This window comes from Pogona vitticeps, chromosome 1, assembly GCF_051106095.1.
Source record: "Pogona vitticeps strain Pit_001003342236 chromosome 1, PviZW2.1, whole genome shotgun sequence".
Lineage (NCBI taxonomy): Eukaryota > Metazoa > Chordata > Lepidosauria > Squamata > Agamidae > Pogona > Pogona vitticeps.
Window position 1 is genome coordinate 246,784,633 of NC_135783.1, and position 12,599 is coordinate 246,797,231.

General features: G+C 41.2%; 1 protein-coding gene across 8 annotated transcripts in view; it reads left to right on the forward strand.

Annotated features, from left to right (window-relative positions):
- Positions 1-12,599, forward strand: part of STX3 (syntaxin 3) — a 65,870-nt gene that overhangs the window by 46,179 nt on the left and 7,092 nt on the right. For 5 of the 8 annotated variants that reach the window (XM_072985465.2, XM_020792333.3, XM_072985464.2 and 2 more), the window contains exons 2-9: positions 4,021-4,101; positions 5,770-5,869; positions 6,191-6,265; positions 7,357-7,424; positions 8,158-8,266; positions 9,051-9,124; positions 9,973-10,107; positions 11,455-11,565. In XM_072985465.2, coding sequence (XP_072841566.1) covers positions 4,081-4,101; positions 5,770-5,869; positions 6,191-6,265; positions 7,357-7,424; positions 8,158-8,266; positions 9,051-9,124; positions 9,973-10,107; positions 11,455-11,565 — 693 coding nt within the window. In that variant the 5' untranslated portion in view covers positions 4,021-4,080. Of the gene's footprint in view, positions 1-4,020; positions 4,102-5,769; positions 5,870-6,190; positions 6,266-7,356; positions 7,425-8,157; positions 8,267-9,050; positions 9,125-9,972; positions 10,978-11,454; positions 11,566-11,687; positions 11,799-12,599 lie in introns of those variants that run through there. The other 3 variants (XR_012082366.2, XM_072985463.2, XM_078383547.1) reach the window with 3 other exon arrangements.

Consider the following 12,599-nt stretch of genomic DNA (forward strand, 5'->3'; position numbering starts at 1 on the left):
CCAAGCTCACTCAACTATCCAGCCATATTAGGTGAAAATTATTATCTCTTGTGTGTATTTTGTCAAAAGAGGTTTTCTTGTTATTCATTGAAAAAGAAATTTGTGGAGAATCCTGTCTGCTTAATCACCGAAGAGCCATACAGTGGGGTCTCTACTTAAGAACTTAATCCGTATTGGAAGGTGGTTCTAAAGCTGAAAAGTTCTTATGTTGAATCTGCATTTCCCATAGGAATGCATTGAAAACCATTTAATCCGTATCTGCTCTTTTCCGTCCATAGAAACTACAGTATTTTACAATTCAGCATTTGACCTGGCCCCAGAGTTAGGAATTCTAGTCTTAGTACTGTATAATCCTTCCCCCCCCCCAGTAGTTGGAAACATGTGCAAAATAAATCAATTACTATACTGACAATATTATGGTTCTTTGGTGACTCAGATGAGGGTAGAGTGGGGAGAATAATTTTCTTCTCTTGCACTAACATTGTCTCAAATGTCTACCAATTGTATGTTATTGCTCAGTAGTTATGTATTTTCCCTAGGCTATCTATGGGTTGTGTCCATCAGATGCACAAGCAGAAGGCAGCTTGTCCAACAGGTCTTCCTTTTTGCCTTTTCCCTGCTGCTGCAAAGCCCTGTACCTTTGCAAAATATTTTCTGTTCAAAAAGACCCTTGTGAAGAGTCAGGGCTGGGTAATAAGGGACTTCACAATTGAGAAGAGAAATTTTTGAGGTTGCATTTTGAAGCAGACATAGATTGCTTGCTAATTTCTAATATCCTCTTTCCTAATGCTATACAGTTCTTAATTTCCCCACGGTTGGGAAACATATATGTATGGAACTAAAAATACATGCATACTTTGGTTACCATAGGTAATCATAGTGGATCACAAAATGTTACACCAACAATGACAAATACAATCAAGGCTATAAATAGCAGATAAATGTAAGACTGGATTGTGAAGCAATCTGCTAGATCCACGCTGTCCTAGAAAGAGGAAAACTAATTTACAGCTTCAGTAAACCACATCTAAGCTTATCTTCCAGTTTTATGTGAATTCTCTTCCTACAGGAAGTCTGTGACTTCTTTCTGTAGTGTCCAGTAGGTCAGACAGTATAAGGCTGCCATCCTTTCTCAGGTCTTCCTGAAAGATGGGCTTCAATATTATATTATAGCCCCGTACAGGATCACAGACTGTGGCCTATGGCAGTGGTTCCTAACCTTGAGTCCCCAGAGCTTCTTGGATTAAAAAAACCCAAAGCGTTCACCATGAGCTGTGCTAGCTAGGATTTCTGGGAGTTGTAGTCAAAGAATATCTAGGGACCCATCGGTAGCAACTGCTGGCTTATGGTAATAGCTGTCTCTAGTTAGTCAGCATCTAGTAACAGCTTTTATTATTATTATTCTAAAAGCTACAGAGGGCTCTATAATTTGTCAGTCTTCTAAAACAGCGTGTCTCAGTGTACTTTGGATCCTGTGCATTGCAGTGAATGCAGAATGAAATTTCTACCGTATCTGCCACTTCACTTTCTTTTTCCTTTCAGTTCCTTCTCATGATCTTAAGAAGCAGATAAAAAGTAATGATAAGGGGGATATCCATCTCAGTCTCAATATAGCTCTAAAAATAACATGTACTGTCATCTTTTCCTTCCTGAAATTGAGTAAGAGTTTTCAGTGTACTGCCATCATGAATTAAATCTGCCTTTTAGGCTGCTGTAGAAGGTAGAATTGTGTTAGCTGAGGTGGTCCCTTTAATTTTATTTATTTATTTATTTTATTTATATCCCGCCTATCTGGTCGGGTCAGGACCACTCTAGGCGGCTAACAACATAGAATAATACAATAAATACATATAAAACAATTTTTACATAACTAAAACATTAACCAAGAAAGAGGAAATAATAGGAGGGGGAAGAGAAGGATGTTAGGAATTATCTGATGGGAAGGCCTGCTGAAACATCCAAGTTTTTAATTGATTCTTAAAAATACCCAGCGAGGGAGCCACATGAATCTCTGGAGGTAGGTTGTTCCATATGCTTGCCCCTCACAGTAATAGGGTACCTATTTGAAACCAGTCCTAGCGTAAGAGTGAGGAACATGAGGTTTTGCATACTACACTATATAATGACTGGGCAGGCTAGTCCTGATGGGAGTTGCAGTACAATGCCATTTGGAGGGCCTTGCATTGACAGCTCCTGTCTGAGAGTGCAGTTACATTGGGGGGGGGGGGACTTCTATTTGAATTGAGTTTAGCATGTTTTAAAGCCATTTTTTCAAAGGATGATACACATGGAAGCACAGATTGTTTTGACAGGGAATGGTGTTATTTTTATTGGAAGTGAGGTATTTTACTCTTCCCTCAGAGGGTTGTTTATTTTAATGCCAAATCAGTTGTTTTGGCATGTGTGAACACCTTTGTCCGTGTAAACGATCTGTGTGTGCCTTCCCTGCTCCTATTCCTTCTCCACTCTCTCTGTGTGTGTTTCAGCCCCCACTTGGTGTCCCCCCCCCACTTTGCAAGCATTATCATTTTCAGCACACATTCTCTCCCCTACCCCCATCTCCCGCCTTCACAAGTCTGCTGCTTGCTGGCATTCTTACCTTTGCCTTTGAGCAGCAGTGGATGAGTGGGTGAGAAGTGGGCTTCAGCCCCACCTGCAGCAAAGAGTAGATCATTAGGCAGGCTAGCTTGTCAGAGAGCTAATGGGCGGGCAGGCTGCAAACCCACTAAACAGCCTGTTTGGTGAGGAGCCTCTGTCTGACCTAGCAATATGTCACTGTTGGAAAGAAATGTTTTTGCTTTTTTTAAAATAGCAACCAGCAAAGGGGGAACCTGTGTTGTCCTTCACAAGCCTCAATTCTCTCTCTCTCTTTTTGGCAAGGAGTCTCTGTTTGACAGTGATATGGAAAGTGTTCCCTCCCTTGCAAGCCACTAAGAAGTTGGGCTTTGTTTTTTGTTAATTGATTTTGCCTTCCTTGTTGTCAGTGCTGGCTGCTGTTCCATCGCTCTCATGTGTTTCATGCGAGGGAGCCATTGCAATATGCTAGTCTGAAATAGATTTAAAACATTTTAAAATATTAAAAAGAATACCACAGCAACAGCAGTAATTAGCCAGCATGAGGGTGGGCAGGTGGGTACAGGGCAAAGGCTCGTTTGCCATTAGTCCATGTAGCCCTCTTAACTGATATGCAATACAGGTTTTTAAAGTTTTCCCAAGCACACAGTGTTCCCAATACCATGTGGCTACCACATGACTTTAACCCGATTTCAAAAACCCCAGTCCAACTACCGATTCATTTTCATAGTGTAACCATGCTCTTAGCCAATTTCTTTTGTTTGCTTCACTTACTGTATTTTTGCCACTTTCCCTAATAACCACATGCAGTTCATATTTATAAGAGAGTAGGAGTTTTGCCATCCCTGTGGAGATCTGCCGTTGTACATTAGTGACAGAAGCTGTGTCTGCCCTTGAAAGGCCTCAGTCTTGATTGAGCATGCAAGATGATTTCCTAGTCAGCCAGCTTTATAGGGTACCATTTGTTGACCCTTGGGCATGGCCATCTTTTTTTTTTTTTCACTTTTGTACCTAAGGGAGGAGAATTCACAGTATTTTAAATCAAATTGATTTAAATCATAATTTAAATTTTTTTAAAAATAACCTTTTGATTTAAATCACCAAAAATGTGATTTATTTTAGTTTTTAAAAAATAGATCATGATTTAAATTACTTTGATTTAAAATATCCACCCTGTTCATGATGGATGTGGGGAGCTCCAGAGGCTGTGAATCTAGCCTATATAAAATAGATGGGAATCTGTGGTCCTTCAGCTCTTGCTGGACTCCTGTTCCCATCAGCCTCAGTCAGCATGACCAGTGTAATCCAGCAGCATTAGCAGGTTCTTCATTCACTACTATGTAAAATCTGAATCATTGGTTGGATGAGGAAATATGAGCAATTATATAAAACAAATGGCTGCACAATGATTCTTCTTCAGCTTGTATATTTTTTGTCCCTTTACAGAAACAGGACCAGGATGATGCAGATGATGACCTGGAAATTGCTATCGATAACACTGCTTTCATGGATGAATTTTTTGCAGAGGTGAGAAGACATTTGGGCTGGGAGGAAGAGAAAAAAAATCGAAGCATTATCCCATGAAGTGCAGAAATAGTGATATGTCATGAGGTTTGAGGTTTTGCTGTTAAAATGGTTGCTTTGAGGACACTGCAAAAATATAGGAAATGACAAGCTTCTATCCCTTAGTACCATTTTCATTTTTCCCCTCAGACATTTAACTCCCCTGCCATCTGGGGAGAGGAGTGAGTGACCCCTGCCTTGCCACCTTGCTTGAGACGTTCCATGACATTTTAGGTGTCTAGCTGCATTCAGTCATGCAAAGCCAGCTAGACAGGTATAAAATGAGAAGATAGATCCAGATATGTGTCTGAACACAAATGTTGCTCATGCAGACTGAATTATTTTCAGTGCATATTTTGAGAGACATTTGTACTCTGTCCCAATTCATCAAATAAATACAAGTGAAAGAGGGTGAGGGATTGCCTGATCAGTCATCTGTGCTGTAAGGACACTTTCCCTCTCCCTTGATACGTATTTGCCTACCCTCTTTCAAACAGCCTTGCATGTTTTCTCCAAAAATCTATAAAGGGGTGCCTTTCATGGCAGTCAAAGTCTTTCTTGGGGAAAGTATCGCATGGTTCAGCTCAACATTGCAGCAGTGATCTAGACTCAGCTTCCCCTGAACGGTGGTCCCTACAGTACTTCAGACCAGGGCCACATTTTATGCCACTGTGAATGAAGTGACGTCTGGTAACTGACATACACGCGTACCAGGGCATCTCCTTGTGGAGGGCTCCCAGAAGGCTTGTGAGGGGTGTGTGTGAATAGACAGCAGCATTGCTGAAAGTAGTGCAGCTTCACACATATTGTACTGTACTCTTTCAGCCTAGAGGTGTGAAGATCTGTTACTGGGTAATGTGACTTTACCTGTCTTTACCAGTATGGCCTTCCTTACCTTCAGTGCCTCTGGATCTTCCATGGAAGAAGGGCCTAAAGGTATTGGGATTGAAAAGAAGATGAAGATGAAGATGAAGACCGCTGCTCCATAGCCCAGAACCAAGTTACTGTTTTAAAATGTTAAAAGAATAACTTGTAGTAGGTGACTGGTAGGGCTTTTGGGGCCCAGAATATGTCTCATTAGGCCAGATACTATAAACACTCCTCATTTATTACTATTGCTACTAGGAACAATTTGGACATGCTTGAAGAATTTACCTTTTTATTTGTAAAAGTAGAGTGTGTTAAATGTTTCACATATTGCCCAGGTGGGAGGAAAAATGGTCTGGGTGTATCCTTAAGCACTTTCACTTTGAGGATGGGGGCGCTTGTGGCCACTGACATTAAAAAGTGCTTGGTATGCAAAAAGGTGTGCTAAAACTGTGATGCTTTCTTCTATGAAATTTGTTCTTCTAATTGTTACCCGATTGTCTGGTCTGAGGCACTGCGGTGAAATATACAGCTATCTTTTCTGGGGCTCACACAGTGTTATCAAGAGAAAGGAAAGAAACTATCCATTGGCAGCTATTCATCCAGAATAGCAAGTGATGCAGCTACTGCTAAACACTGTGCATCAATTGGCATAATTTAATTCAAATGTGGTGGGAGCTTAGTGCCAGGTTTGGGGAAAGTTCTTAATCACCCTCGTATCCATAATGATTGATGCCTTCTCATCTTCTTTCCATAATTTTGTAGATTGAAGAAACCCGACAGAATATTGACAAAATTTCAGAGAATGTAGAAGAGGCCAAAAAACTGTACAGCATTATCCTGTCTGCCCCCATCCCTGAACAAAGTGAGTACCACATCAGCTCTTTGCAAGAAGTCCCAGCAATGATGTTTATGGATTTCCCCATAAAGACATAAAATCTGTGCCTGTCTCTTGATATCTTTTGCCCGTCAGGTCCCAGGTATGGGAGCTGAGGCATGGAAAATGCTTTTGGAAAAGCTATCATTTCCTACCTTCTTGTGGCCTCAGAAGTAAATCATTTTGCTCTGCCCATATGTGTCTGACTGGAGTCCTCCTGACTACATGGAAAATAGTGTTGGGGAAGGAAGGATACTTCTTGCTGTTCTCATACACTCAGTGCTAATTTTATTTGCTTATGTTCTGCAGAGACAAAGGATGATATGGAACAGCTCACGGCAGATATCAAGAAAATGGCTAACAGTGTCCGAAATAAACTTAAAAGTAAGAGAGAGGTGCCTCAGATAAATTGGGTTTGGGAATCCATGTTTCTTTTGCTTGGCCCTTATTTAGTTCAGTTCTGTGTTCTACCTAGCAGCTGTTATTTCTGCAGGCACATGGTATATCTTCTAGCAAATCCTGTAGTGTAGACAACATGCTGTTTTCTTTAAATGCCTTATGTGTGTGCATGTACAGATATATATGTGGGAACATACACACACACACACGCACACACACACGCACACACACACACGCACACACGAGAACTCAGGACCAGTCCAAGTTCAAAGTTCCCTATGCCGATTATGTTCCTGCTGTCTCCCTTAAACCTCCAGCCATGAAAGGAACTGAGTAAAAAAATTGCAAGAGCAGAATACAGTTTAATTAGAAACCTTCCTGATCAAATATTTAATCTAATGCATATTTTTATACAGCCCTCCCCTCCACTTTTAGAATTTTCCAGTTGCCATTTTGAGGCTGCATTTTGTTTTTCCTCTGTTCAGAGCACCATCGTTTTGTCATTTTCTTTCAGTCTTAGTCGCATACGTTCTGCAGGGGAAGGGGCTGCTTTTCCATTTGGTTAGCTGCTTAAGGGTGAAATATTCAAAGAGGAGAAGTCCTTGTGAGAATGGAAGAGGCGGAGTGCATTTTTCTCGGTTATAATTTGTAATGTATATATTATAATTCATGTACTCTGTGTGTGTGTTTATATTTTCAATTTTTTTGTAGTATCATAACTATTTTTTTAAAAAAATTAAATACATTTTTTCTTGAAGAAAATTGCCAACCCCTGCTTTGATTCCAGGCTATTGATATTGATATTGCTAGTTTTTAAATTGTGGCTTGTTTTTGCCTCTCCTGTTCTAATGAGGGGTGTTGCAAACCTAAAGCTGAATTTTTATGACACTGCTGCATCACACAAATCTTTCTGGCTCTACATTGAAAGGTGGAGTTTTATACATGGGCCCAAAGCTATACATGAACATCATGAGTGGTATTGCTTTCCTGAATTTCAAGTACGAGGGAAGTGAGCTTCCTAACTGTGCAGGATGAAATCAGTCTGTGAAACAAAACACCTTTCTGTGCATTCACAGGCATGGAGCGGAACATTGAGCAGGATGAGGTTCGATCGTCAGCTGATCTGCGGATACGAAAGTCCCAGGTAAGCAAAGCCCTGTGGCAGTGACATACTTTGGGATGACTTTGCCTGCCATTAGCCAGTGGCAGGTGAGTGATGTAAGGGGGAAAGGCTAAATGAGGCACAAATATGTTTTCGAAACAACACGGGGTTAACTGTTGAGGCAAGCACTGCAAGTGCTGTGATTCTAATACTCTTGCCTCATCCTCATGTCTGCATTCTAACTAATGTGTGAGAACCTGCTGTTAGTACTCAGTGAAGGTTCCAATGCTTACATGTCATTTTGCATGCTTTTTAATTTTGATACTTAAAAGCCCATATTAAACCCTAATGACAATGGGGAACTGGTTCAGTAAGGGAAAGATGAGTCAAGGTCTCTAATTACGTGATGGCCATATATCTTTTCAGTTTAACAAGGTGGAAGATGGGGTTTTCTTTTTTTTACTCCTAAGAACTTGGAGTTTAATAACGTTGACTTTGAAATATTTTACAATAGGAAAAACAAGCAAAAGTTTCAGTTGCTTTAAAAGTTAAATGTTTTTTTAAAAAACACACTTGAAAGAACTAGAAGAGGTGTAGTGTTTATTTTTAAGGCAGAACTAAGATATCTGTTTTTTCTAAAATTGGTACCTCTTTTTATTTGAAGTTACGAAAGATAAACTACATACTACTATGATAAACTGCATACTGCTGTGTAGATGGGAGGTTGAATGACAGACCCAGATTCTCTTGAAACATTGTTTCTCTATTTTATCAGCATTCAGTCCTTTCTCGAAAGTTTGTTGATGTGATGACGAAATACAACGAGGCACAGGTTGACTTCCGGGAACGGAGCAAAGGGAGAATCCAGCGGCAGCTTGAGATCAGTATGTACCCTTTCTGTTGCATGACCTTGGTCTTTGGGGCAGACTTCCAAAGGTGAAAGAAAAAAACAGTCCTTTGCTTTGGCTTAGAGTAGAATTATTTGGGAGATACTTTGGATACTTTTCAGTTTATGGAACACTTTTTCTATCATGGACTGAGGACTGAAGACTGTTCTGTTGGCTCAGAAATTTGACACTTCTGAAACACCTTGCCTTAAAGGCAATGGGTTTCCTCCAGTAGCTACCAGTGCCACCAACCCAGCCTTTTCTTTTATGAGATTTCACCCAGTGTTGGTGTTCCCATGCGTTCAAGCCCGTCTTTCTCAGTGTTAAAGGCTAGAAACTGAATATATGGATTAGTCTGAGTACACTACTTTTGTAATCATCATCACAATCCTGAAAATTAGGTCTGCAGGCCAAAAATTTTACTCCCTATTGCAGAAATCAATAAACCTGCCATTTTTTTCCTGATCATCTTTTTTGTATCTATTATGTTATTGTTAGTCTTGGGCATGCTTTTGTGGAAAGGTGGAATATAATTTTTGAAAGGCTAGGCTATAAATAAAATAAAACAAGGTAAAATAAACTGGAAGTTCTGCACTCAAATCATGCTGTCGCCAAATATGCCAAAACCTGGTTGGTTTTAGGTTGGCTATGAAACCAGTGATGGGCCAAAAGTAAATATTGTCAACTATTTCTTTTCCTGAAGTTTACATAGCTTCCCTGGAAATGCTTTTCCCACTGCAGTATTTGAAGCTGCCCTCTTATTTTTCCCCCTGACATATAGCCGGGAAGAATACAACAGATGAGGAGCTGGAGGAAATGTTAGAGAGTGGGAATCCATCAATATTCACATCTGGGGTGAGTGCATCAAAAGGAGGCCACTTGTTGTCTTTTATTTCAAATCAGTAAATACTATTACTGTATGTACATCAGAGGTAGACAAGTGGAGAGCAAAGAAGAGCAGGTGGATCCTGAGTGCAAAGGTATGTCTGCAGACTGTGGGGGTGGAACTGTTTTCGGGCATCATCACTGGATGATTTTCCTCAATCTACAATTTTTAATAATGAGTCACAGCGGTCAACATTAACAAGATTTATAGGATAACAGTTCAATTATACATGAAAATCAAAGATGGACTTTTTTTATTTATTCAATATATGTTCTTTTGATTTGAGATATGCTTGCTTAGTTACCTTTTCTTTAATCACAATGTTGCTATATTTAAACAGTTTCTTTTATTATTATCACTTTTAATTCATTCAATTCTTAACCACACAACCTTTCCAAGACTTGTCCTATTCACATCCCTTTCAATCTCTCTATCTCTCTGTTTCTCTTCTCTCTAACACAACCATGGCCCTAACTGCCTAAAAACTGTCAATAACTGTCTTTCTGTCTCTTTTTTTCCCCCACTGATTCCGCCCCTCCTGTCATGTGATAGGCCCCCCCATCAGAGCTCTGACCTGACTGACAGGAGTGTTCTGAGAGCTGTCCGTCACAGGCATCATCACTGCGAACAGCCATGTTATTAAGAGTTTGGACAGAAAGTGTAAATGGAAAGATATGTCTAAAAAGAGGAGCTGGGACTGTGGTGGGTGGGGCATGGGAGTTGGGGCACATGAAAACTGCAGTTGTATAAAGTTTTCTATTGTTCATTCAGAGGACTGCGATCATCATGGGACAATCTGTGTTCTCACTCCCTCTAGATAATGGATTCCCAGATTTCAAAGCAAGCCCTGAGTGAAATTGAAGGACGGCATAAGGACATTCTGCGGCTCGAAAGTAGCATAAAGGAGCTTCATGACATGTTTGTGGACATTGCCATGCTGGTGGAGAACCAGGTAACTGAGATAGGCTGAGAGACTAGAGAGGGAAAGATGAGTAACCAGTGGAGAAAGCTGAATGCGAACTAAGCATGACAGACAGACAGACAGACAGACAGACAGACAGACAGACAGACAGACAGACAGACAGACAGACAGACAGACAGACAGACAGACAGACAGACAGACACCAAGGCTGGCTGATTGTTTAAGCTATGCAAAATGGTGGCAAGAAGCTGCACTGGTGAAGAATATTGAAATCTATAAGATTTATTAGTTTTTTTATAGCCTTTCTTTCTGCCAGTGAGATTAAGTCAGTGTACATGGTGCTCTCCCCCCCCCTTTACAAAAATCCTCTGAGGGAAGTCAATCAGAGGGAGGGAGTGTGACTAACCCACAGGGTTATTCTGTGAATTTCATGCACTAGAACCTGGGTCCACCACATCCCAGTCCTTTATTCTAACTGCTGCATCCCACACTGGCTCCCTAATAGTTTATTTTCCTAACTATTACATCACAGTACTTCAAGAAGTCCTCAAGTGGCATCATAAGTGGCTAAACCCAATCCAGGAAAGAATTTCAAGTTTCTCTTTCACAAAACTTTCCTATCAATACTGGCTGGCTGGCTAGGCTGAGGGTGGGATGGTAGCTGATTTTTGTTCCAAGGATAGAATGCCATCTTTTGGATTACTGAGGCAGTGTTGTTCGCCATGTTCTCAAATATTTGTCTTTATTTCATTCTAATAATTGTCACCAGACCCTTTCAGTTTGGGGTCAGAAATAGTCTGCTTAATAATGCCGAGGCATTGATGTCAGTCTCTAAGGCCCCATTTCTTGTTTTCTGCTCACAATGCAATGCCGAGGAGGTGATGTTCAGGTGAAATAACGGTGAGTGTTTTTTTCTAGAATTTAAAAAAGTTTTGGGAAGAGGGAATAAGGAAAGGCTAATGTGGGACTGCCATAGCTTGCAGTCTACAGCAGTCTTTTCCAGATACCTGCCTTTACCACATTAGCCAGGGGATTATGGGCGGTGGAGTCCAACATATCTGCAGGGTACCAGACTGGGAAAGATCGGACAACAGAGATCACATGCTTCTCCTCAGAGAAGGACATCTGATTAGAGGAAGTGTAGCAGCAGTGGGACTGAGCACTTGGCTCCCCAAAGAGCAGGGCACAGGCTTCCAGGACAGCAGGTACACGTGGCAGGATGAGTGGAGAAAAAGAGCTCTACGTTTGGGAAGTTGTAGAGGTTTCCTCAGAGCTCTTCTCCACATCAGTGGGTGCTTTTTGTTTTGTTTCTGTTTTGTTTCTGTTAACATTCTTTCTCACTCTCTTTTTATTCCCTCCTTCTCTTAACTTTCACAGGGAGAAATTGTAGATAACATAGAACTGAATGTGATGCACACCTTAGATCATGTAGAGAAAGCTCGTGAGGAAACCAAAAAGGCCTTGAAATATAAGAGTAGTGCGCGCAAGGTGAGCCTGCCCTGTGGACAACAAGCTCTGTGCTGCCAGAGGCGTCGCCTTCTTACACCTTCTGCCTCTGCCTCTCTGTTTCCTGCTTTCCTCTGCTTCCGGCTTTCTTCTTTCTCTACAAGGGATCCATGATTGACCGCATAGAGACCAACATGGACCAATCTGTAGGCTTTGTGGAACGTGCTGTTGCCGACACCAAAAAGGCTGTTAAGTTTCAGAGTGAAGCACGAAGGGTGAGGAGAACTAACTGAAGTCTGCTTCCCCCACTCCTGCCTCTTTCAGACCCCTGTCTGTGTATCCCATGAGCCAACAGGAGACCTCCCCCCCCACCGGCTCCTCTTGACCTTCTCCACTCCTTTTTTTTGCCAGAGTCCCTGTGCAGTTTTTTAAAATGCAGTTTTATTTAGACTTGGCTTTACATTCTATCTAGTTGGTGTTCTTCTGTCATTGTGACTTGTGAAAAACCCATTTGTTTAGTTAATTCATTGGATGACTAGCTTCTATTTCCCAGTAATGCTTAGACACCCACACCCTATTCTCTAGCATGAGGAAGGTCTCTTCTTTCACAGTTAGTTCTCTGAACTGTCTCTGAACTTTTTTAGTGTGGTAATCTACACTTCTACTACTTCTGCTTTGGACTGCCTTTCTATTCTTTGGTGTGTTTGTGTGTGCCAAGCCTCATTCCTGTATAAGGGGGCAGGGGATTTTGAGAAGTGACAAGTCCTTTGGGAGAGGGATGGTCCTTGGTGGGAAATCTTTTTAGTAAGCTCCATCTGACGCACTTTTAAGCTGCTTCGGTGGCTGAAACTCAAACTCCAGAGAAATGTGGCAGGAGGAAAGGTGGAGTTATTGAATGTGGTTCAGCTGCTGAAGTTACTGTACAGGTGCTCGACTGGGAGAAAAAACAACCACTCTGATGAGTGCAAGTGTATAATCAGAGCTTCTCGTTTCACCTCATTGTAGAAGAAGCCAGAATTGAAGTAACTGAGAACATTTTTCATCCAACAGTCTTGCATTCCTTACAGTTGTCTTAG